At 42.8% G+C, this 27,572-nt stretch overlaps 1 protein-coding gene across 1 annotated transcript; it reads right to left on the bottom strand.

Moving 5' to 3' along the window:
• Window positions 1–368: 368 nt before the first annotated feature.
• Window positions 369–26,703, bottom strand: LOC310799087 (extracellular calcium-sensing receptor-like; the record flags this gene model as incomplete). The annotated part of the gene is made up of 8 exons (XM_083661648.1): window positions 369–1,282; window positions 21,012–21,135; window positions 21,270–21,497; window positions 21,682–22,476; window positions 22,817–23,114; window positions 23,328–23,543; window positions 26,552–26,575; window positions 26,672–26,703. The coding sequence occupies 8 exons, from the start codon at window positions 26,701–26,703 to the stop codon at window positions 369–371; spliced, it is 2,631 nt and encodes an 876-aa protein (XP_083517774.1).
• Window positions 26,704–27,572: the final 869 nt, after the last annotated feature.

The following is a 27,572-nucleotide window of genomic DNA, read 5'->3' on the forward strand; positions in this document are numbered from 1 at the left end:
ATATGTGTATCAATATTATTTATCTAGTCATTAGTTTACTGATAGTATTTCTTTGTTCACTCTGGTATATTCAGAGCAGGGGGGGGGGGGTGTTGAGACAGGGTATAATGATTCAACAGGGTGGGCAGGGAGAGCAGGTGGTGACATGTGAGTGAGAAAAGGAGCAAATATTGATGGTTAAGACTGAATAATGACATCGCAACAGTCTAATCCTAATCTTAATTTAAAATAAGATATTCCTCTAAATTGGGCTTCAAACGGCCTAGGTCCAAATTTCGGCCCGAGGTGCGGCGGCGAAAAATTTGTTGGGGCCCGATGTGATATCCTTTCAGTGGTCCCTGGTGGCACCCCTGCCTGACATTCACTCATCATGATGCTTTTGAGAGCGTTTTACCCATCATGTTCTTTTTTGTATTCTTTTCTGGATTCAATAAGATTATGTAACATTTTGGAATAAAAATACAGATTAGCAGTGCAAAACTGGAGGCCAGAATTGCGAATATCTCCACAGCAACACTGAACTTCCCTGGAGAGCTGACATATGCAGGGATAAAGGTGATCCAGACCGCGCAGAATATCAGCATGCTGAAGGTGATCAATTTGGCTTCATTGAAATTATCAGGCAGGTTCCGAGCCAAAAAAGCTAGAAAGAAACATAACATAGCTAGGACTCCTATATACCCCAACACAGCCCAGAAGCCTACAGCTGAGCCTAATGCACATTCTAAGATGATTTTGTCTTTAAAGTGTTTAAAATTCTTGAAAGGAAAAGGAGGAGAGATAGTTAGCCAAATTATGCAAATCAGGACCTGTATGAGAGTGAAAGCCAGAACACTGAGTCTCTGCTGAGCAGGGCCGAACCATTTCATCATACTACTCCCTGGAAGTGTAGCCCTGAAGGCCAGTAAGACCACTATAGTTTTCCCCAGAACGCAAGACATGCAGAGGACAAAGGTGATCCCAAATGCTGTGTGTCGCAGCATGCAGGACCACTCAGACGGCCGGCCGATGAAGGTCAGAGAACACAGGAAACACAGGGACAGGGAGAAGAGCAGCAGGAAGCTCAGCTCAGAGTTGTTGGCCTTGACTATGGGGCTGCTCCTGTATCTGAAGAAGATGAAAGCCACCATAGCAGTCATGCAAGTTCCTAACAGGGACGCCGCCGTGAGCAGTGCCCCCATAATCTCTTCATATGATAGAAACTCTGTGTCCTTCTTCTCACAGTCATCTCTCTTCTCGTTTGACCAGAATTCAGGATGGCATCGCTCACAGGTGATGGAATCTACAAGTTAAAATCAAAACAGATATTAGATTTCCTGAGCAGCTCCCTTATTTTCCCACGGTGGTGGCAGCAGGCCAGGCCGGGGTAAGAAGATGCCAAAGTCAGGACACTCACTTACTCAGTCAGTGCGCAGTTGAACAATTGTGCCGCGGAACGCCCATCTTATTATCATAGTAGATTATCCAACCAACAGATTATCCAACCTTAAACTAGCAGCAAAGTTGGGCAAGTTAATATTTGAAATAAAAACTGAATAGGCAACTAGTAACAATGTGTCAGTTTTCAATAGTAATTCAAAAGGGTTTGTGTAGAAATTAAATAGTGCTCACTAGTGCACTATGTGTAGTAAAACACTACACATCCAGAAGGACATATTAATTCCACAGGGATTTTGAAGGCATACAGCAGTAAATGTGTAAGCATTGTGGAGTAATTCAAAAATACATGTGGAGGAATTAGTCATTTTTATGTAGTAATTTCCCAAAAGCAAAATGGTAAGACAGAAGTAATTAAGTAGTCATGCAGTGATTTAAATAGTCATTATGTTGTAATCACCCGTGAAAGGCGCAAATTATCTACTCATTACTGGTGAAATCTGAAATCATTACATAAATCCCTACACATTTCAATAGCAATCAAGCAGTGGAACAGTAAGCTTTGTGTAGATATCGTATAGTAGTGATTCAGTAGTACCTTTTCATGAGGGAAGGGATGCACCTTAGACCCTCTAGTCTATGGGGTCCCCCCAGAGGAGAAGTTTGTACATTTGAAAGTAAAATGCATCAATCTGGTGCACTTTGAGAGCAAAATTAAGAGGCTAGATCTCTGAAGAAGTACACACGTCACATGCTCTTTATGGTGGTGTAGCTTTAAAATGATGAAAAAGTAAATTAACACGTTGAGTGCCATGGACGAGATATCTCGTCTTACATAATCCAACCGTTGAGTGCCAAAGACGAGATATCTCTTACATAAACTTTTTTTTTTTTTGACGGTGGGACATCAATCAACCCCTTTTACGTCTTCTATATCAATATTGGAGGAAGAGAATGTGTATAATCTATTTTACCGACCACTAAGTGGCGACAGTTCTCTCCAGACAGAGAGAAAGCCACAGCCACGGGTCCGCTGGAGAAAGCCAGTCTAATTTTCAAGGAAATAGCTGGGCGAAAACTCTTTCGATTTCACACACACACACACACACACACACACACACACACACACACACGCGCGCGCACACACACACTCGAGTACCTTTGCGCATAAATAAGACCAGAATCGCAAAAGCTTCTTCAAAGATCTCAGCCGACACCTCAAGAAACGAACGAGCCAGTTTTACAGTCCAGACTGCCCGAGAGCGGCCGCGGAGCCTCCTCCCTCCGCAGCACAGACGGAGGGAGGAGTTTGGAGACACACACACACACACACACACACACACACACACACACACACACACACACACACACACACACAATACAGTATACAGACTTGCCCAAGGGCACCCATAATCACAGGCACGTGAGGTGGTTCTAAAAATCCATTTATCTCTAAACTCTCTGAAAATCTCTGAAACCATGCTGTACTCAACGGCTAATATCTACATAACTACTAACTCTGCAAACTAACTCTTTTAGACAGAGAAAGCACACATTCTATTAGTTCTTTTTAGATGATTGGTGTTCACGAAGTCTTAACAGAAAAGAATCCTCGGCTCTTGTAAAATGAGCCAGAATCCTCAAAAAAAAACCTGGCACAACTTAACTACAGCATTGAAAAAACGGCTGGCACTCAATGTGTTAATAAATAAATAACTCCCGACATATTCTGCATTCAGGTCTGAATACTGCTTGCCCATCTATACCAACATCACTTCCAGGGGAGAACTCAAGTACAAAGTAACATTTGCTTTGTAGGCATAAACAAAAGTAAAATAAAAGGGGAATTTCCTAACTTTGATTGGAATGATGTTCATCCAAAACAATCCGGTAACACTTTTATATATATTAAGGTCCTATTAATAAGCATTAATTAATAGGTAATAAGGGCCTCATGAGGTGCTTATTAACACTATTATATGTTAATAAGACTATATATGTGTTAATAATAGCATCATAAACATGTTTATTGGTAGCTTATAAGACATTTATAAGCACTTTATAAGCACCTTTACTAGCCTGTTTTTTTGGTTTATTAAGCTTAATAAATAGTTTGTTATTACCTTATTAGCAGTTAACTATGCACTTTTTAACAGTTAACTATGCTTTTTGCAGGTACCGGATCTAAAGTGAGAACAGTGCATTATTAAGGTTAATAAATCCTTTATTCTGCACTTATTCTGCTTTTTGCAGGTATCTGATCTAAAGCGAGAACAGTGCATTATTAAGGTTAATAAATCAATGTATTATGCACTTATTAACACATTGAGTGCCAGCGACGCCATATGGCGTCATTAGAAATTTACCGTAAGCTGCCAGCGATGCCAAATGGCGTCAATAACTCGAAATTGTTTTTTTGACGGGGGGGTGTCGATCTATGCTTCTTACATCGCCTCTTACAATATGAGAGCTATTGAATGTGTCTAACCTATTTTACAGAACCCTTAGGTGGCGACAGCGCACTCCAGTAGCCTGTACTACGAAGCTAGTTTAATGCCTTATCCGAGTAAGTTTGAGTTTAAACCTGGTTTAGCCGTACTACAAAGCAAGTTAACTTTCAATCACCATGGCAACTGACGCTGCAAAGCTAACCTGGTCGCGACCAGGTTAGCTTCAGAGGATAAGATCAAAATCCATGAGAGACCCATATAATATCGGCTCTCTGGAGTCACTCACCATTCATAAGATCGCCATATGAAAAATAGATTGCAGTCATAGAACAAGCAAAACATTCGTGGCTCTGTAGGCTACATAATTAAATTAAGCCTACTTACCACTTTATGTCTTAACAGCTCAACGATGCGTGGAGAAATATGATCACTATTAATCACCGCGGCGCATATCATGAACGGACCCTCAAATGGAGTGAGGGTGATATTCTCCTACATGCCAGAAAAGCCTATACATATAATATAGATATTAGTTTAAATATGGGATAGCCCCAATACTAAATATGCAGGCTATTCTTGCATCTTTCAGCTGGAACTGTGTCCTGTAGGCTGTATGCCAATATATGAGCAAAAATAGGCTAGTTTTTATCAATGATAACTATGCCCGCATCGTCTCAATTCAGTTCAGCAGTTTTCTCTTTTATAGTAGGCTATTAGGCTTTATACTAGGCTATTTTATATATGAATTATTCGATCAGTGCAACCACACACATGAGTGATAGAGATCATTATTCATTGAGCATGCGTTTCTAAATCTATGGTCTAAATAGGCTTACAGATTGTGGAAATGTATAGACTGAGATTACACTTTTACATTTTTTGCTGCTGCCTGTATCAATGCAGCTGTATCAGACAGAAATCGCTGATCAAAGTAAATCAAATGACTGATGTGAATACAAGCTGCTGCTTTAGACAGCCCTTCAGCAGACTATCCAACGCGGATTTTCATTCTGACATTAAATCGCGGATACATTAAATATCCGCAAAAATCTCTGATCACACTGTGGCTGCGCTGAATGAGGAAATGGGTGTGGAAATGGGTGTGGGCGTGGATCAACTCAGCTGTTCATAATGTGATTGGCTAGCGCACCTCTTTCGCGTGGACGCGCGCCTGTGCACGAGCGAAAAACGTGCGCGTGCACAGGCAGATCCCAGCTTCAGTTATCGACTACAAAACCAGCGTCGTAGTATCCTTAAACTAGATAGCTTTGATCCTGTTCAGTCAAACCAGATCAAAGGGACTTATCGCGGATCTGTTAAACTAGCTTCGTAGTACAGGGTCCAGATGAGAGAAAGTGGAGTAAAACACACAGAAGAAGTCGTTGGGGAAAAGGAAATCGCATCGCATCTGTCCGTATGCAGCTGCTTCATTGAAGCATAACGTTAGCTGTGCCCCTGCAGCAGCCAATCTGCGGTCACAATTGAGCACCTCCGTGTCCGCTGCACAGCCCATTCGCATGATCAGCCGTGGATTTGTTATTATTCTCAACTGGAAGCATGGGAGCTGGTGACAAATACACGCGGTTGTAAAAAAGCTGGATGTAGCAGACTTCAGTCAGTGCAGAGCAAACGCAGGCAGCAGAAAGCCCCAGAGACACTCCCAGAAGGAGGAGTGTGCAGTTGAGGGGGTAGGGGGGGGAAGGGGGGGGGGCACGCAGAGCACGCAGAGCAGCATACAACAGACCCAGACAGCAGGACAGGATTAGGAAACGCAAGCTAGAATATCTGATGCCCACCAGCAGTAAATCAAGAACAGCAAGAAGCTGCAACCAGCAGCGCACGCAGGGGCCAGCGCTGCTGGTTGCAGCTAAAAAATAGTATTTGGCCAAACAAAATTCCTTTGTTTTCACTCTTTTATTGAAGGAAATTATTTTTGAGGTGTCATTACATCAGAAAATATTAGCAATGAGTCAATGATGTGCTTGAAATGCTTCCTTTCACAAAAGGCTGAATATCTCAGGTTATAGAAAAAAAGTGGCTGTTTTTGGTCAAATCAAGCTATCTTCTCCGGCTCATAACTAAAGAACGGAAAATGGGATCAATAAACTTTTTTTTGCAGGTGATAGAAGAGAGTCTCATCGTTATTTGTGCGTGTTCAGTGTGTCATAGTAATTATTAAAGAAATTATATGACTGTATGACCGCATATATGACCGCAATGCATTGCGGCCTATGTGGCACAGTACAGCACCTTTTGCCCAAGGGCCGTGGCACTCAAAGTGTTAACAGTTAACTATGGTTGTCACAGCCAGTGGCGTGCCTGACCAAGTTGGTGCCCTAGGCAAGATTTTTGCTGGTCCCCCCCCCCTCCCCCAAAGAAAATATAATAAAAATTATATCGCAGCTAATTCCACCACTGCAGTGCAGGCTCAGAATGGCCCTTCCCCAGTGTCGCTGGAAGTACTTTTAGGTAGGGGGTGCTGTAAGGAAGGGACTCTCGTTGCTGCCCGCGAGGGCAGCGCCGAAGAAAATTTTACGTTTTTTGGACTTTCATCCATATTTAGAAGAATATTTAATTTTAAATTAACATTAGGATTATACTGTTGTGATGTCATTATTCAGTATCTTCTCCTTTTCTCACTCACTTTCATGTAAGCACCTGCTCTCCCTTTAGTCGTTTTACACTACAACAGACAGCAACACAGGCATAAACACTGAACTTATTATTATTATCTTGCCACCAGGGCGTGCTGCAGCACCCTTAGCACCCACCTTCCAGCTCCCTTCCTCCACTCTGGGAAAAAGCTCAGAGCAGGTAGAAGGGGGCGCGGCCGCGCAGGTGGTGGGGTGGTATGGATTAGGGACCATGGTGAAAGTGCTGCAGCCCAGGCAGCCAGAAAGCCAGAATTAGAAAAATGATTCCACTATTATTTAAAGACTTAAGACGTTGTTCTGCTAATGTTTTGTCTACTATTGTAAAATAATAGTAGGCCTATTATCATGAAAAAGTATTTGTAAAAAAAAAAAAAAAAAAAATTACCCTCTCTGGCGGCTCAAGCGCCCCTAGCATTTGCCTAGTTCGCCTAATGGACGGCACGCCACTGGTCACAGCTCACATAGGAAGGAGCCCTATGTGGTCAAGGTTGATCAAAAACACACGTTAAGACGGCTCTTTAAAACTTTTAAAACTTTCCAAGTACTGCAAAAGTGTAAAAAAAATTGAGGTAGATTTCTTTTTATAAAATCAAATAAAAACACAACAGTGTCTTTCAAAATGTAGCCTTTACAATCTAGCATTTACAACAATTGTATCAAAATGTCTGTAAAACCTTTCCAAATAGTGCAAAAAAAACAGGTAGGTAAAAATAAAATACAATAAAAAATAAAATGTCTTTCAACATGTGGCATTTACAATCTAGCATCATAACAAAAACGGAGGTAAGTTTAATTTGTTTTGCATGTAGCATGTACAATCTATCATTTACATTTACAACATTATTATTTTGTCTGATACAGCATGTACAATTATCAATAACTGAATAAGCAGAATTCACTTCACACGATTGCCTTTAAATAAAAATAAGTGCAAACAAAGATTTGCACCCCATGGCACCACTCCTCCGATGGCCTTATTTTGCTTGCCACCCCATCCCACCACCCATATCTCCCTAGCCACTCCACCTACCCAGCCCTCAAATCCTGACTCTACCACCTTCCCATCCCTAGCTACACCCACCCCCCTACACCACCCATATCCCCCTTATATAGAATATTATGTCGTTTTACAATACTGAGACCTTATTCACATACTAGAGCCAATGGTAAATCTAAAAAACAGTCTTCTTTGGCTGTCATTTCTGGTTTCAACTGCTCCACAGCACGGATGTATCAGTTGTGAGCTCAGTGGTTGGGATGGTGTACTGCACTCTTTATAATTATTTAGCCTAAACCGGCTCTGGCATGTGAATAATGGCTTGGTATTCATTGGTTAACAACATTGAGCATGGGTAGGGTAAATTTCTATTGCGATTGATGACGTGCATGTCGCTTGAGACCATTTCAACCGATAACTGCAGTTGATTGAGGACTTGCTACGGCAAGACTCAGTCTGAACAATGAAGGCTGAGTCTCGCATTGAAGCTACGCCTGCGGCTGCTTTTCCTCCCACTCCTCTCAAATGTCTCTTCATTTTGCACACTCAAGCCCAATTTATGCTTTGTCTGCTGACACTTTTGAAAAGGTCGCCGGCAGAAATTAGAACTTGAGTCCACACTTTCAAGTGTCGGCGAGCAGCATACCTAGTGAAATGTCTAGTGTCGCTGACTACGTCACGTGTCGCGCAAGTCTGATTGGCTATATACACGGCATGCGCTTGACTTCCTTGTTTTGGTTTTCGCTCGATTGAAATGAATGAACGTGTCCCCGCTATTTTTATCAGCCTGTCCTTGATGTATGACTTCATGAAAATCACAAAGAACATCGTGACCAATTTCCCAGAGAGAGAGGAGGTGAGTTGTGTTGTTGTGTGCTGTTTATATGCAGCTGCAGCCAAGTACGTTACATCTTCCCTCCGAGGTGGTTTCACTGTGCATTCCCTCTCTTCTCTTGGCTGTCTGCTTATAGCGTTCGAGTGTCACGTGACCGTTGAACCGAGGCGAACGTTCACTGAAGTATAAATGCAACACCATGAGCGACATTTTCTTTTTCGTCTGCGACCATGTGCTGAGCGACACTTTCTAATAAGTATAAATTAAGCTTTAGGGCCGTATCGTCGTACGGCGCTATCGTTTGCGCACCTCTTATGCTATCTTCCCTTAAGCTATTGTCTGCCTCCACCATCCAGTTTTGCGCTGGAATCTAAGCACAGACACAGGTGTAGGCGTTGCCCAGGCGTGTCCGTGCGCCTCTTAGCCTATCATCTGCCTCCCGCAAGTGTCATTTTGCGCTCTGGTGAAGATACCATCGCCATGTTCCAAGCGTAAACACAGGTTTGGGCGTTGCCCGTGCCAAAATAGGCGTTTCCAGCGCAATGTTTTAGTAAAAAGGGCCACTACGCCTGAGCGCACACAGTATTCTCCGCGCAGTGCAGGAAATCCTTGCTTGGATACATTACGCACAGCATGGATGTCACTCTCTCTCCAACACCTCGCATGCTCAGAACACTCTCTTCCCTCCTCAGAATGCCACGTTGATTTTCAACTATAGCCCACATTGCAGAAAAAGCACACCTTGATTTAAAAATGAGAATTTGTTTGTCATGGTTTTAGTAACAGTCCATTGGTTTTACAGTTAACGAGGTGCTTCAAGCAATAACTCAGCTGCCTGATAACAAAGCCAGCGGCCTCGATAATATCTCGGCAGAGCATCGTAAACATGCCAGCCCCAGGGTTGCTGTCCTGCTCTCCATCTGTTTTACAGGCCTCATGACACATGGGCTGCTGCCGGACTCCTTGTTGTCGGTCACTTTGGTGCCAGTCATCAAGGACAAGGCAGGTAAGGTGGGGAGTGTGGACAACGGGAGCGTACCTATGTTCCCCGGGTTCTATGTTCCCAGGGTTCTATGTTCCCCGCTCCTGCTAAAAAGGGTTCTATGTTCCCCGGGTCCTATGTTCCCCACTCCCGAAAAAGGGTCCTATGTTCCCCGGGTCCTATGTTCCCCGCCCCCGAAAAAGAGTCCTATGTTCTCCGGGTCCTATGTTCCCCGCTCGTATGCGTAAAGTCGGCGAGTGCAAACCGCAATATCTCGAGGTTGTGAGACTTCATTGACAGACTGCATGAGGGAAAGCTCGAGTCTTTAGGCTCAGATACTGTATATGCACACATTCGAGTCCGACAGTAAAAATGAATTATAAGTTGATGACTGCACGGCGGCAGCAGCAGCAGCATGCTATCCATAATATTAAATATTTCAGAGAGAGAGAGAGAGAGAGAGAGAGAGAGATCAATATTTGCAACATTCACACAGCACAAATTGCCTCTGACTATATAACCCACAGACATGCACAAGTTCTGTAAAGCCATTCAAATAAATTGTTTAATTTCGCTTGATATGTAGCCTAGGCTAGCCCCAGGGAAAGTAGACTACGTAAGAACTGGTGAGAAACTGCTGGCCGCCACCTATCAGCTGTCGGTGGAGGTGATTTTTCCACTAAAGAAAGCCATTAAAGCAGGCCTATTTGTTTCCGTTGCCTATATATTTTCGTTGTCATATTAGGGTATCCGTTCCGTTCATTTTATGAAGTTAGAATTGACAGTTAATGTGTTTTTGAGTTTGGTATTAGGCTATTTTATTTGATAAACTAGAATGTCTACATTTCCTACCGAAAATGTAATTGTGCTTGCTGTCCTCGCCATGCACCGCCTGGCTTGCAAGGTCCCTGCCCATGCAATTAGGGGGACTCAAGCTTAATTTATACCTATTCGAAAGTGTTGCTCAGCACATGGTCGCAGATGAAAAAGAAAGTGTCGCTCATGGTGTTGCATTTATACTTCAGTGAACGTTCGCCTCTGCTCAACGGTCACATGACACCCGAACGCTACAGACAGCCAAGGCAAGAGAGGGAATGGAATGCACAGTGAAAACACCTCGGAGGCAAGATGTAATGTACTTAGCTGCAGCCGCATCTAAAGGACACACAACCACACAACTCACACCCTCTCTCTCTGGGAAATTGGCCACAATGTTGTTTGTGATTTTCACGAAGTCTTACATCAAGGACAGGCTGATAAAAATAGCGGGGACATGCTCGGCACAAACTGGTTCAGATACCTGCAAACTAGAGATTACGTTAGATCCAAGGTTCATACCTTTGAAGCGCTCCCAGATGAGCATGCTAAGGCCTACAAAATAACCCTGCAGCCAGAGGCGGAACTCGCCATCTTCGGCTGCTCGGAGTCCTCTCTGAACTTCCCTACAGCTGTGAAACAATCTCTGACACTGGGGACAACTGTCGCCAAAAGACTCATCCTGAAGGAATGGAAGTCCTCCTCTTTACCTTCTTTTCAAGTATGGTTGATGGACATGGTTTCTGTTATACAGATGGAGAGACTCAGGTTCTTGAGAACCAACTCGCTTAGAAAGTTCTTAACTATTTGGGACCTGTTTCTGGGCTACTTTGACGAGGTAAAAAATGATTAGTGAGCGGTGACTAAGGTTGGGGGTGATGGACAGCTTGCCCGGTCTGTTTCATGTGGACCCCTTTGGCGGGGTCCTATGCAGAATATCCCTCACAAGCACCACGTTAATGATGCCAAATGTCATTGATGTATGTATTTTATTTTATTTTTTATTTTCCTGTGTCTGAGCCTGTTTGTCTTGTTCGTTTATTGTTCCATTATAAAATTGAAAAAAATATATAAAAAAAGAAAAAAAAATAGCGGGGACATGGCCATTCATTTCCGTTTCTTAGAAAATGTCAACTTTTCTCTGATTGGATCAAAATTGGCGCTGACCTCAAACTATCCAATCAGAGAAAAGTTGACATTTTTTAAGAAAGGGAAGGTCCAATGGCGATCCCTGTAAAGGACTATATGTATTTTTTCACCCCGAATCCAATGTCGCCATGTCTCTACGAGTTACGGTTGTGGAGATACGTCCGCCCAGCCTGCAGGACTACAGGAGAGAGATAGAGGACAGTGGGGGGTTGGGGGTTTCAAGTCACTGACCAAACACTCTATTTCAGTGATTTATGTCAGAATATAGAGCCATTTAACACTTATTTGAACACAAAAACATCGCTGAATGTACCTTTAAGTAGTTATGGTCGGCCTATGTGAGTAGATGCGGAAGGTCCCAAGGAATCCAGGGGAAAAAAAGCTTGATTATAGACCCTACGGTTCAAAAGTTATGAACCAAAACATAAAGAGGGCTGTATTAGCGCCACCATCTTGTCAATCGGTGCAATTTTTCCGTGGATAGTAAAAGACCCCTCTGTGAACCTCCCTAACAAGTTTCGTAGCTGTACCTCGTATGGTTTCTGAGATACAGCTAATTTAATGCGTTATTTTTGTCTACATCATTCTCTCTACGCAACATGCAACACTCCTGCTCAGAGTAAAGGCCTAAACATGGTCGTCCGTCAGAGCCTCACCCCGCCCTCCCCGTAGGACGGCAGGTGGAGCGCCGTCCTACGGGGAGGGGGCGCCGTCGGCTGACGGGGGCTGCTCGAAAATGTGACTTCACGGCGACGATACGTGCGTGACGTCAGCTGCAGGAGAGTTGCGATTGGCCGTTGCCCTGGCTTATCGTCGTAAAGTCGCATTTCAAAGCATGATGTTAGATTATAACGAACTAGTTGTGTGGCTTAGCCTTCCCAAATGTTGAGGGTCGTTTTTTAGAATTTAATACATAGAATTGGGAACGTTACATTCAATTTCATTCAGACTGCCTGGCACACAATCTCCGCCATTTTCACACAGAGCTTCCACAGGAGGGAGGGAGGGAGGGTGTAGTGGCGTCCGAGCATGTAGGGCTAGCTGGCGCCGGCAGACGGCGAGACGGCTCTAATTCGAGGCGGACGGACGACCATGTTTAGGCCTTTACTGTTAAGCTATATGTATGTGGTCAAATCACACTGGATTCCTGCTTCCAGTACACTTTTTGCATGTGTTTTTTAACAGAGAAGAGCTGCAGCTGCTCAAAAGACAATATGTAAAATGTATGAGTGAGACCATGAGTGATATAGCACTTGTAATACAGGTATAGCTATGTCTGAAGTCTATACAATAGCATGCGTGCGTCAAGTGTCATACAAGAAGGAAGGCTGGCCATAATGACAATGAATCAGCACTTCCTGCCGCCCTTCAAAATAAAACAATTTAGAAGGGACAGATACTGAATGCTGCTATAGCGCCCCCTAAAGGCTAAATGACAAAATATTTCTCCTATAGGCTCAGAGTACATCCGTCCACACCTGTACCAAGTTTGGTTAGAATCGGACGATCTTTGTGAAATAGGCCCCACCCACAGAAGATTGGAAGTGGATTATATTGCAACGGTGCGTTGTTTTCAAAAACTTCCAAATCAGTGTTGTGCAGGACAGTCCCCACATGATGTGTGATTTGGTTTGGTGAAGATTGGACAAAATGTCAAGGAGGAATGGCAAAAAAACTTTTGGACAAAATGCAAAATGGCGGAAAATCTAGATATACGGAAATGGGCGTGGCCTAGATGAGTAGATGCGGAAAGACCCAAGGAATCCTGGGAAAAAAGAAGTTTGATGATAGACCCTACGGTTCAAAAGTTATGGACCAAAAGGTTAAGAGGGCTGTTATAGCGCCACCATATGGTCGATTGGTGTCATTTTTTCGGGGATAGTAAAAGACCCCTCTGGGAACCTCCCTACAAGGTTTGGTCACTCTATGCCATATGGTTTCTGAAATACAGCTAATGGAATGCAAGCTTTTGCCAGATTTATCTAAACCCAATGCAAGTCAATGGGGAAAAAAATGGCGCTTAATGGCGAATAGCGCCCAAACCGCTTTCACAAACCCTTAGAAAAGTCATAGCACACCTGTCCTCAATAAGCCGGTCATTTTGAGGTCTGGCACGTCTATGTCGTGCAAAAGCTGTGGGAGTTATTATGCGACAAACTTTGTGGCAGATATAAGAATAATAATTTAGGAATATCAAAGATTGTGCCTTGCTTTCAGCAAGCACAATAATTATTGCTTTTATCTCGGAAACTGAAGGTGCAATCGTGATTCCGCCCACCAATAGCGTACTTTTTCACCCCGATTCCAACGCCGCCATCCCTGAGTCTCTACGAGTTACGGTTGCGGAGATACATTGCTGTAGCGCCCCCCATAGGCAAACAATAGCGCCCCCTACACGCCAAATTACACTATCTCTTCTGAAATCAACTCAGAAGTGTCAAGTGTCATACAAGAAGGAAGTCTGGCCATAATGACAATGAATCAGCACTTCCTGCCGCCCTTCAAAATAAAACAATTTAGAAGGGACAGGTACTGAATGCTGCTATAGCGCCCCCTAAAGGCTAAATGACAAAATATTTCTCCTATAGGCTCAGAGTGCATCCGTCCACACCTGTACCAAGTTTGGTTAGAATCGGACGAGTTACGGTTGCGGAGATACGTTGCTGTAGCGCCCCCCATAGGCAAACAATAGCGCCCCCTACACGCCAAATGACACTATCTCTTCTGAAATCAACTCAGAAGTGTCAAGTGTCATACAAGAAGGAAGTCTGGCCATAATGACAATGAATCAGCACTTCCTGCCGCCCTTCAAAATATAACAATTTAGAAGGGACAGGTACTGAATGCTGCTATAGCGCCCCCTAAAGGCTAAATTACAAAATATTTCTCCTATAGGCTCAGAGTGCATCCGTCCACACCTGTACCAAGTTTGGTTAGAATCGGACGATCTTTGTGAAATAGGCCCCACCCACAGAAGATTGGAAGTGGATTATATCGCAACGGTGCGTTGTTTTCAAAAACTTCCAAATCAGTGTTGTGCAGGACAGTCCCCACATGATGTGTGATTTGGTTTGGTGAAGATTGGACAAAATGTCAAGGAGGAATGGCAAAAAAACTGTTTTGGACAAAATGCAAAATTGCGGAAAATCTAGATATACGGAAATGGGCGTGGCCTAGATGAGTAGATGCGGAAGGACCCAAGAAATCCTGGGAAAAAAGAAGTTTGATGATAGACCCTACGGTTCACAAGTTATGGACCAAAAGGTTAAGAGGGCTGTTATAGCGCCACCATATGGTCGATTGGTGTCATTTTTTCGGGGATAGTAAAAGACCCCTCTGGGAACCTCCCTACAAGGTTTGGTCACTCTATGCCATATGGTTTCTGAAATACAGCTAATGGAATGCAAGCTTTTGCCAGATTTATCTAAACCCAATGCAAGTCAATGGGGAAAAAATGGCGCTTAATGGCGAATAGCGCCCAAACCGCTTTCACAAACCCTTAGAAAAGTCATAGCACACCTGTCCTCAATAAGCCGGTCATTTTGAGGTCTGGCATGTCTATGTCGTACAAAAGATGTGGGAGTTATTACGCGACAAACTTTGTGGCAGATATAAGAATAATAATTTAGGAATATCAAAGATTGTGCCTTGCTTTCAGCAAGCACAATAATAAGAGCCACAAGCTAAAACAGACAGCCGGTGTAAAACAGTTTGACCTTTTTTTCTATCACAATCCAGTCATAGTAAAGGAAAAATAACATACAAATATAAGAGTTCATTTCCTCTGCACCTGTCGGATGCGACTAAATACACAATTTAACTTTGAAACAACAGTATTTATTGTGTTTATTGTGTATTTTCAGGGGATATGGATGTTTCTGATGCGCTATGGCGCAGTAGGCTATGTCTCACATTTTCCTGGCACAATGCCACGATAAGAAAGTTTTCCCTAGCAATTTGTAACATTTATACAGAGGCTAGAGAAGCATCTGTCGGCCACGTAGTGATGGATAGCATGTTGCTGCTCCTGCTGTTGAATGTGTGCATATATCTGAGCCTATAGACTCGAGCTTTCCCTCATGCACTCTGTCAATGAAGTCTCACAACCTCGAGATATTGCGGTTTGCACTCGCCGACTTTACGCATATGAGCAGGGAACATATGACCCGAGGAACATAGGACCCTTTTTCGGGAGCGGGGAACATAGGACCTGGGGAACATAGAACCCTTTTTAGCAGGAGCGGGGAACATAGAACCCAGGGAACATAGAACCCGGGGAACATAGGCATGACCCCGTGGACAACTACCGACCTATTGCATTGGCCAGTGTACTCTCTAAAGTTATTGAGAGAATTTTATTAGATCATTTAAGTTCCTTTTTATTCACGTATGACAAGTTTGGTTGCAAAGCCAAGCATGGTAGGTACTGACCTTTGTATATATGCATTGCAAGAGGTTATTGATATGTATAAAGGTAAGAATTCCTCTGTTTTAGTGGGTTTTATTGATGCCTCTAAGGCATTTGACCGAGTCAACCATCATAAACTGTTTTTAAAGCTGAGGGAGAGGGGTGTGCCTGATAGCATTATTAGAATCTTGGCATTCTGGTATGCTAACCAGACCATGCAGGTAAGGTGGGGTAATACGGTCTCTGCTCCTTTTGGTGTCGGGAATGGCATCCGTCAGGGGGGGCTTCTTTCCCCCGCCCTCTTCAATCTTTATATGAATGATCTCTCTGTACAGCTCAGCAGCTGCCGAACGGGATATGTGATTGGTAATACCATTGTAAATCACTTTATGTATGCCAATGATTTGGTCATCCTGTCTCCGAGTAGTACTGGTTTCCAACAGTTGCTGAATATCTGTTCTGACTATGGAGGTCGTTTTGATGTGAAATACAATGCTAAAAAGAGTGTCACTATGATCTGCAGAACAAGAGGCGATAAGGATCTTTCCTTTCCTTCTTTTTATCTGTCTGGGCAGGTGCTGGCAGTTTGCCGTAGAACTAAATAGTTGGGTCATATTATAACTGATCAAATGAGTGATGATGATGACATGTACAGTTTTATTTTTGCTCAGATGATGTAAAGGTAAACCTGTTTAGAGCCTACTGTACTCCTCTTTATACTGCCCCCCTGTGGGTCAAGTTTAAACGAGCTAGCATCCAAAAGCTCCAGGTTGCTTATAATGACTGCCTGAGGATCCTTCTTGGAAACCAAGGTGTTGCAGCGCCAGTGAAATGTTTTGTGGAGCAGGAGTTAGCACCTTTCATGCCCTGTTGAGAAACCTGATGTATAAGTGTATCTGTCGTCTGAATGTGTCTCAGAATATGATAATTATGTTGCTGTCTCAGCCTAATCTCAGTGACACTAGATACCTGTCTTCCATCTGGAAACATTGGTAGATGTCTTATTGTAGTATTGTTGAGTTGCTAGTGTTCTTATTGTATTGTTTACCTGTTTTATATGTAGTGTGTTTTGTATTGGACCTTGTGTCTGTCAATAAAGTGATGATGATGATGATATTAGGCTACATAATTCCTGACCATACAGGTCTATGGTGTTGAGGTAACAGTAGATTGCTTTTGAGAAAGTTGTGTCGGCCAGTAGGCTATACAGTAACCACTTTCCCTGCAATTACACCATGCAACAATAGCTTAACCCGAGTGGACAATTCTGATATAGGCTAGAATTAAAATCTCACACATCCCTACCCTATTAAAGAAACAAATATTTGTAAATGTGTATGTTATAGCCTATATGAATGAAACGACTAATTACAGTAAGCGCAACTTTGGGACATAATAACACCATGTGGATATTCACTGCGTAACTGTGTGGCAGGCCTTTGGTGTGTTTCAAATGGATCGTTCCATCAGCACCAATTTTTGTTTTGAACTGGTTCATCCTCCAATTCTCTCCCCCTCTCTCGCTCCTCTCTCTTTTCTCTCTCTCTCACTCTGTCCCTCTGTTGCCCATGGCACTCAGCAAGAAAGAAGCTGCTGTCACAGATGTGACGGCGGTGGCGCTGTGGCTTTTAAGGGGAGTGATCTCACACTTGTGAATACTGTTTTGTGCATAAACATGCCTATATAGAGGTTTGCGCGAGATGACGCCAAGCGCAGCGGGCCGACATGCCCACAATTAGGGCTTTGCTATTGCTCTATTCCAGCCTAAATGGCCGCTAACGCAAAAGTACCGCCTTTGCGACTATAGAGCCCTTAAAGTGTTACACTCCACACTGTCTGAAATGAATGAACCATCCATGAAGTCACCATGTTTATTGCTCGCCGGGAAATAAGTCCAAAGTCAAAACATTGGTTCCGTGCCGGATTTCTGCTTTTCCCCCGGCGCCCCACCTGTAATACCACTGCTAGATTGTATGCTCCATGTTGAAAGACATGATTATATTTTAATTGTATTTTTTTTAAACCTACCTAGTTTTTGTTACAATGCTAGATTGTAAATGTTACATGTTGGAAGACGCCGTAACATTTTTGGCCACCGCCCGCAGGGCGCAGGCCCTATAACAGGGTTTGTCCACCCAATTTAGTCACCAATTTGCAAGCCGATTTGGTGCCACTCAGAAATCATAAGACCTGCCGCTACCAAACTTGGTAGGTAGGTTCACAGAGTCACCTTTTACTATGGGCGGAAAAATTACACTAGTTGACCACTAGGTGGCGCTATAACAGCCATCTCTACGTTTTGGTCCATAACTTTTGAACCGTATCATCTACAATCAAAAATATTTTTTTCCCTTCCTTGGGTCATTCCGCATCTGCTGATAGAGGCCCCGGCCATTTCCGTCTAACTAGATTTTCCGCCATTTAGAATTTTCTCCAAAAGCGTTTTCTTCGCTATTTGTCCTTCAAATGTTGTCCAATCGTCACCAAACCACATCAAACAGCGTGTGTGGACAAAACTTAATTTGCGTTTTTTTGTAAGACGTTGCGATATAATTGACTTCCGAACTTTTGTGGGTATGACCTAATTCACAAAAATCGCCCTAACTCCGGAATGCATTGTCCATTGCGAATTAACCTTGGTACAGGTGTGCAGCTATGTACTCTGAGCTGATAAAAAAACACCATACCCGTAGCTCACAAACCATTAGAGCGACAGTTCCCAAATAGGGTACATAGGTTCATAGAGTATTCTTCTACTCTGGCCTAAATAATTACACAGATTAACCTCACGGTGGCACTATAGCTGCCCTCTTTACATTTTGGTCCATAACTTTGAAACCATAGCTTCTATGATCAACATTTTTCTATATAGACCACGCCCATTTCCATATAACTAGATTTTCCGCCATTTACAATTTAATCCAAAAGTGTTTTTTCGCTATGTCTCCTTCAAATTTTGTCAAATCTTCACCAAACCACAGCACACAGCATGTGTGGACTGTGTTGCTCAAAACTTATTTCATGGTTTTTTGAAAGCCCGCACCGCACCGTAGGCTATTTCATTGTGAAATTATGATTTTGTGATACTCTTAACTCTGGGAGAGATATAATTAAAACAATAGAAGTTGAAAAGGCACCATGAGGCTATACAGAGGGGTGGGGTCCTTTTACTGGGACTAATACACATCTTTTAGAATTTTACAATAAATACATGTGCGCATACACACTCATGAATGTATTATAATAACATGTTTTATGTTATTATTATGCCAAGTACATAATTAAATAATTATTTTTCTTACCATACTGATTTTCCATGATATCCTTCATACTTTGGCCACCGACAGCCCTCCACATTAACAATGTCGCTGCCTGCTACAACCAACAGGGTCGTCAACGCTTTTCTGCGCTGGCCATATGGTAGGTTTCGACCTAGCCTTGTTTATTGTGTTTTCCTTTTTTTCTACCTACCCCAGTTTTTGGTAAAATTTTGCACTATTTGGAAAGGTTTTAAAAATGATTGTAAAGGCTATACATTTTTTAAATTGTTTTTTTGTTTTTTTTATAGAAAAGAACCTACCTCAGTTTGACCTCCCATGAATCCAAGCAGCAAGCAAGAGATTCTGCGGGGAGCGCAAAACCCCCAAAACAAAACAAAATGTATAAACAAAATATAAAACTGTCTGACAGGGGGAGAAAGTACAATCTCTGAACATGACTGACTTCTGCCTGACTTCCGCCAAAACAAACACATAATTTCCTTAAGTGACCAGTCTGAGCGCAACACAAAAACACAGCAATGGACAAAAATTCACGTTTTGTGTCATGTTGCGGCCCGATCACTTTTGTGATGTCTGACCCATACCATGCACCCCCCCCCCACACACACACACACAGACACCCCACCCCTCACCCCCCACCCACACACCTACTGGCAAAGACAAAAAGCAGTTTATCTCAAGAACCGTTCATCTGATCGACTTCAAACTTTGAGAATGCACTTAGGGGGACCTGAGAGAGTGCAGTACCGAATGTTGCGCAATTCGGCATAGCGCCAGCTACTGGCAAACACAAAAAGCGGTATATCTCGAGAAAAGTTTGTCTGATCAACTTCAAACTTGGGGAGTGGCTGAGGGGGGCCTGGCAGAGTTCAGTGGCCAATTTTGTGCTATTCAGCAGAACACCACCTGCTGGCAAACACGAAAAGTGGTTTATTTATAACTGTTTGTCCGATCGACTTCAAACTTGGGGAGTACGCTTAGGGGGACCTGACAGAGTTCAGTGGCAAACTTTCTGCCATTCTGCATAGCACCACCTACTGGCAACCCCCCCCCCCAAAAAAAACGGTTTCTCTCAAGAACCGTTTGTCCAATCAACTTCAAACTTGGGGAATGCACTTAGTGGGACCTGACGGAGTTCAGTGCCTACTTTTCTGCTATTCAGCATAGTGCCAAATACTGGCAAACACAAAAAGTGGTTTATCTCGAGGAGCATTCGTCAGATCGACTTAAAAATTGGGGAGTGCACTTAGGCAGACCTGACGGAGTTCAGTGCTGAATTTTGTGCTATTCGGGCATAGCGCTACCTACTGGCAAACACAATAAGTGGTTTATCCCGAGAACCATTCGTCCAATCGACCTCAACCTTGGGGAATGCACTTAGTGGGACCTGACAGAGTTCAGTGCCAAATTTTGTGCTATTCGGCAGGTCACCACCTACTGGCAAACACAAAAAGCGGTTTATCTCGAGAACCATTCGTCGGATTGACTTCAGAATTGGGGAGTGCGCTTAGGGGGACCTGACACAGGTCAGTGGCAAATTGTGTGCTATTCGGCAAGGCGCCACCTACTGGTAAACACAAAAAGCGGTTTATCTCGAGAACTATTCTTCCGATCGCCTTTAAACTTGAGGAATGCGCTTAGAGGGACCTGATGGAGTGCAGTGCCGAATTTTGTGCAATTAGGCATAGCGCCACCTACTGGCAAACAAAAAAAGTGGTTTATCTCGAGAACCGTTTGTCGGATCGACTTCAAAATTGGGGAGTGCGCTTCGGTAGACCTAGTCTCTCCCCAGCCTCAAATATGTTGAATCACTGTGCTCCGCATACTACATAAATTAGTCTGTTCCGCTTCGCAGCCACAGCTAGTATTTGAGGGTGGGTCTAGGGGGTATGGAATTGAATGAGTGACGGGTCGTAGTACCAATGTTCGAAATGCTCGATGTTGCAGGAGCCAGTTAGAAGGGAGGTCTCAGGGTGGGTGGGCCTCCCTACTCGCAAAGACATTACTGATTGGTGAAGGGTGAATCCACCACTCGCCAATCACTGGCCAAGTGAACGGGCACCTGTGGTGTTGCTGATTTCTCCCTCTGCACATGGTATACAGTCATAGCAGCAGACCGGCTTTCCTTTCTGGAGGACCTTACGGGTTCCTGGAGGACAGCTCTCACTGCACACTGACACAGGCACCTGCATGAACAAAAAAGCAGTATGATATACACTTTGCTGTTGTCTTTACAGGTCATCATTTGGAAATCTGATTAAATCAAGATTACAATAGAATAATCCTGCAAGTTAACAATCCATGAATGATCGGTATTAACCTGTTCTGAGTTCTGTGTCCAAATTAAGGAATTAGAGTGTAGATTTAGCTGTTTTTCTACAGATAAGGATGTGTCATAAAGACCAACGGTGACCAACTCCACACTGCCATTTTCGTTCGGCTGCCAGTTTATGATCTCATACTTTGCTGCTGGGTCTCCATTCTCATCAAAGTAAACGTCCTCCCCCTCCTTTGTCTTGAACTGAACCTTTTTTATGTGCTGCAAAATCTAAGCAGATACATATTACTTTACTTATTCCATTAAATCTAACCCACCTTGTATTAGCTCTGCACTATGATGGAAGGCAACAATTTATTGAGCAATACAGTTAAAATAAAAAAAGGGCAAAAATAACTGTTCATGTGAAGCACATAATGTTGAACTATCATTCAGCCTTCATTGTTCAACTCACCGTGAATGGATCTGGCTGTACCTTATTGCCACATGTTTCTTTACAGCCAAGAACACTATGTAGTGTGTGAGCCACAGCATACACTCCTTTATAGACATTGTTAAGGATGGGCATGAGTGACATGTCAGTGAAAATGTTTTGCTGCCCAGACAGATCTTCAGACCCTGTACAGTATCTCTGATTCCCTCCTGAGCCCTCTGTCTGCTTGAACCTACAATCAAACATTGTCTCCCAGAATTCTGTGAACAAATCATGACTATATGAATTGAGTGACTTTACATCCAACATGAACTTTCTCATGCCTGTGACATGGGCCATGGGGATGGTCAGCCCTATAGCACCATCCAGGATGTGCTGTCCATACATAGTTACAGAGTAGGAATCAACGATCCAGGCCTCAGTGCCTACCCACTGGTACCCAGTCAGGTTGTGGGGGGCCATTTCATGTATTAGTATTTGCAAATCAGGTGTGTTGAGGAAAGCGACAATCACCTTGGAAGTGGACGCTTTGATCATCTCAATTATTGCCTGTATTTTTTCTGGTGGATCTGTTCTAAATACGGATACAGAGTACTCTAGACAGATGCCCAGCTTCTGGGCCATCTGTGTGAATATGGCCATGCCTTTGTTGCCATAATCATCATTGCTCTTAATTCCCCCGACCCAAGTCCAGCCAAAGTGCTTGACCAACTGGGCCAGAGCTCTGCTCTGGTGGAAGTCACTGGGTATTGTTCTGAGGAAGGATGGGTACCGGACTTTGTCACTGAGACAAGCACAGGTGGCCCAGTAGCTGATCTAGGGAGTAGAAAGGAATGAGATTCCCAAGATGAAGATGTAAATTCTAAAACAATGTACACAGGAAAACATAGAGCACATCACATTAGCAGTAATGCAGTAATCTTTGAAAGGCGCTATATAAATCCAAGCTATTATTATTATTATTATTATTATTATTATTATTATTATTATTATTACTGCTCTTAAAACTGCCTTTACTGTGAGCAATCAGACAAATTGAAGTATAATAATTGCTGTATCATTAAGAAGACGAAACAAAATAAATAGATAAAACTGTGGCCAAGGTCCATTACAGTACATGATTATCCATTAAGTGTAAAAAAGAAAAACTACCCACCAATGGGATATGAAAAGGTCCAATGACAGTGGATATAGCCATGGAAGGAGATGAGTAGCCCTCTCCTATAATGGCTTGCACTTGGGCTGGTCTGGTGCAGGGTGCCTTGGAGGCTGTGGATATATCCTCATTACTATTAGCCAAGGCCAGTGCCACCCTTACTGCCCTTGCAATGGAGCCACATGAATCATAGATCTTGTAGCCCAGAAAAATGCCAGGCAGCAAGTCTGTGCTGTTGTTAATCTCCTCAATGGCAAAGAGCATAGCCTGAGCAAACTGGAACTCTCTGAAATCCAAACTTGATGCAGACAGTTATAAATAGTTGGTGTTATAGCCAGTATGTCTTTGAATTGAAACAAAATTTGAAGTGAAAATATATGAGCAAACATTTTTTATTTCACAACTCACTGTGATAAACTTTCCTTAATCAATTTTGTATATCTACACAGCTCTAATAATCTTCTATCTTACTTATGGCAAACAGCTTGCTACAGTACAGTGTGTGATCTACCTTGTGCACTGCAGTGGCGGTGGTCTATACATGTAGGTGTCCTGTCTGTCTTTCCAGCTATTGTGGAAACCAAAGATTCCACCCAAAATAATGTCCCCATTCTTAGACAGCTGGGGCATCTCCGGCTCCCCTATCTGCCGACACACCAGCTCCTCAGCCGTAGAGAGAGATGCTACCAGCAGCAGCTGCAGAAGGACCCAACCCTGCTCTGTCCACCTTTGGGTGGAGATCATACTAAAGGCTGTTACACACCCAGAGCAATGCAAATATACAGCAGGAAATTGCTATGCGAATTTTGACCCACCTGTCAATCACAGCAACAGTGTACACGTCAGAAGCACATTTCTGAAAAATCAACCCTTGTCCGAAAAAGTTTACGCAGCAATATCGCTCAGCAAAACGTTGCACAGTTGCATTGACTGATATAGGTTTGAAAAATATTATTGTATTATATTATGCAAATTAATCACATGAAGAAAAGAAAAACGTGTGTGTAACGAGTCGACCTTAAGAGACAAACTGCAGGGCAGCAGCAGATGTGCCCTAACAGGAGCAGGGCAGAGCTTGCATCAGTATTTATAGATATTAAAGCATGAGAAATAGTGAACAGTGATGTTCCATAGCTCCACAGGGAGGACAGAGAGGAGGGAGATGCAAAACTGGGAAGTTCTTAATGAGTTTTGGCTGTATCTTATGAGGAGTAGCCTATTCAGTCGCATACAATTTTTTTTTGCATTGACTATTTGAACATCTGATTTGCACTAATTAAAAAAATTATGGGGGATGGAGGAGCGGTAAAAACCTAGAAAATTATATTTTAAATTGGTTAACTTAAATGCTCCACAACTGTATTCCATAACATTCAGGTTTTACTGATTCAAGCATCCTACTACTATAATTGGGGAGCTCTCTCTCTCTGTGTGCTCTCTCTCTCTCTCTGTGTGTGTGTGTGTGTGTGTGTGTGTGTGTGTGTGTGTGTATGTGTGTGGGTGTGTGTGTGTGTGCACGCGTGTGTGCCTGTGTGTCTGTCTGTCTGTCTGTCTGTCTGTCTGCCTGCTTGCCTGTCTGTCTGCCTGCCTGCCTGTCTGTCTGTCTGTCTGTCTGTCTGTCTGTCTGTCTAGAGTTGCAAGGTGCACTGATGCTCCAATTGCCTCACATTTTGCCAAAACATTTTTCAGTGGTCTGGCATGAAACTGGCAAGAAAAAAACGAAAGAAAAAACCATAGGGGGCGCTAGAGCAATGTTTTAGATTTTAAATGGCCAGAACTCGCACCATTGGGCCGATCACCTCCAAACTTGCGTAGTGCGTTTATGAGGACCTGACCAGTGCAATGCCATAATTTCCTAAAATTCGGACAGGACCACCTACTGGCAACACAAAAATGATTTTATCTTGAGAACCGTACATCCGATCGACTTTGAACTTGGGGAGTGCACTGCCAGGAACCCGACAGAGTGAGGTGGTCAATTTCAGATCCATGCATAGTCATAGAGCCACCTACTGCAAACACAAAAACTTTTATTGCGAGAACCGTTCATCCGATCGACTCCAAACTTGGGGAGCGCACTGCCCGGAACCCTGCGAGTACGGTTCCAAAATTATGTCGCGTATATACTGCCCTACAAATCATAACCGCAGTAACTACGCCAACACTGAAACTGAGAAAAATGGCTTTAAAGTTTTTGACTGTCCAGCCAAATGAGATATAGGTTGAAAAGTGGCAATGCGCTTATTAAATATGTATACGTTAAAGTATTTTTTGGGGGCAAAACAATTATCAATTACTTGACCTATGATCCCAGAAATGCAGATACTGCACTCTGTCTGTGTATTACCTTAAACAGATGTGTAGGTAGTACAAGGGAAAAGCGCAGTAACTACAATCTAATGTGCTTCTCCTGTCTTGTTTTTCATGAGACAATTGTAATCGGTTTTGATTTCGATACCACATCATATCTGTATTTAATTGTTTTATTGTTTACATGTTTAAAACATTTAAATGGATGAGTAACAGATAAATTCAGGGAATCCTGAAGTCAGTTGATGTAATCTTCACCACTGGTGTTGCTTTTTGGTCATCATTCTGACACAATTAATTAATGAGCACAGTTGTTTTATTATCTTAATTTAGAACAGGTTTTCTTTACAAATCACAATTGATAATTCATACAAGAACATATACAGTATATTACATAGCATATTACAATTATTTTGAATAAAATGAATTACAGACTGAGTCTGAATGCTGATAATTTATGCAACAATTAAAAAGCTTGTCCTGATGAGCTAGGTAGTGATACCAAACAATTATCACTATCTACAGCCAGATTAACACTTCCCAGTGGAGAACACAATTCACTTCTTTATTGGATGATCTCTTATGGATTATTAGCTAGGAATACAGCATTTACGATTTTAAAGACACTGAAGACTCATTCATTAACAATTTGGACAGCTGTCAGTGCGCTCTCATTGGGAATTGACTGGATTAACTAAACAGATTGTGCCATTATGAGTGATTGATATGTCGGGCTTTGTTATGGAAAGAGCGGGAAAATTGCAGTAACTACAAAATCCAACCAAAAACCAGTCTGAACCGCAGTAACTACACCTCAAAGTGTAGTTACTGCGTTTATCTCTGTTTAAGTCCAGCTGAAGCTCTGTGAAAGCAAATCAAACTGCAGTAAGTGTAGTTACTGCAGTTTTGTCTGGTTTTTGGTTGGATTTCGCAGTTACTGCAACTTTTATACTGTGTTTTCTCAAATATAGAGCGAGACTGAACTTAGAAAATTTGTCACATGATAAAACAGATATCTAAAAGTTCAATTTCAATAATAACTCAATTTTGACCAAAATTGTAGTTACTGCGGTTTTGATTTGGAGGGCAGTATAGTCCATGAGCCAGACCAGATTTCGGTATCACTCAAGGTGGAAAAATCTAGTCAAATTTTTTGAAAAGGTACATTTTGGTATGATATTTTGGTATGATAATGTAACCCACGTTAAAATATGGTACAAATAAGAATAATTCATTGAATAAATAGTTTGTTAAAATCCCCATAAATATGCTTTGTTGGTTAAAACATATGCATTGAATTCATTAAGAGTCTGTTAAAAATGATCTGATAATACTTTAATATGAAATGCTGTGGGAAGTTGTGGTGACGCTGTCCCTTTAAGATATTCCACTGACGTCACACTCTATGCGACTAGCTCAGCAGACCATGCGTTGACCAGCAGAACGCAGCTGAAAGAGGAAGAGAAAAGCAGACAGACGAACAGACACATTAATGAACAAAATACTGTTGAAATTGTTGATTGAACAGCTTAAAACCATACCTACCCGGTTGGGAATCCTTGGTTACATGCCGCCATTCCGACGTGCTGCCACTCCGACGTTCCGCCACTCAGAAATATCGGCACTCAGAAATATTGCCACTCAGAAATCCCGCCACTCCGATTTCCATAAGGTCCGCCACTCCGAACTTGATTTGACTTCCAGTTCACGTTCAGGCAGCTGAACCTCGTTCAGACAGGCACCTCTCTCAGATGCTGCTAAATGGGTTGCCTCGAATCCTCGAAATGATTGTGGAGCCCAACAAAATTAAAATAAAGACGTGTTGTTCAAAGATGTTGTTGGTGCTCCCTCTAACTCCACAATGTGCAAGATAGTAATAGGCTATGTGTCTCTATAGGTGGGTGCACAACGCACACACCCTGCTTAGAGAGCACACACATGCTGACACGCCCGCGGGAACATAGCCTAATTCTGTTGTCCCTCCATGCGCCCTGCAGCTGTGTAAAATGTCATACGAAATAATTATAAATTCCAATAGGATAACCTTGCCTGATTAACTGAAAACAATTAAACAATAACGAAAAAAATTATATCCTAACGAAAATATAAGTATAATCAAGTAAATAGCCTTCAGAAAGCATCAGTAAAAGCCCAGTTCTAATAGGCTACTGCTGCGCTGCTGAGACGCACAGTGTGCGACTGAAATGTCTGCACTTTTGTGCCATATTCCACAATATCCAAACTTCGGAATGGCGGATCCTTTAGAAAAAAGAGGAAGGGCCAACAGTTTGAATAATGAAGGCAGGAATTTTCGTAATGGTGGGACCTATGAAAAAAAGGTGAAGGACCGCCAGTCCGAATAATGGAAGTTAACGTTCGGAGTGGCAGGGTTTCGGAAAGGCGGACAGTTACCTCTGTCGGCATATCATTGGTGTTAGCCAGCCAG

The sequence above is a fragment of the Poromitra crassiceps genome (assembly GCF_964638095.1).
Source record: "Poromitra crassiceps genome assembly, chromosome: 27".
NCBI classification, from domain to species: domain Eukaryota; kingdom Metazoa; phylum Chordata; class Actinopteri; order Beryciformes; family Melamphaidae; genus Poromitra; species Poromitra crassiceps.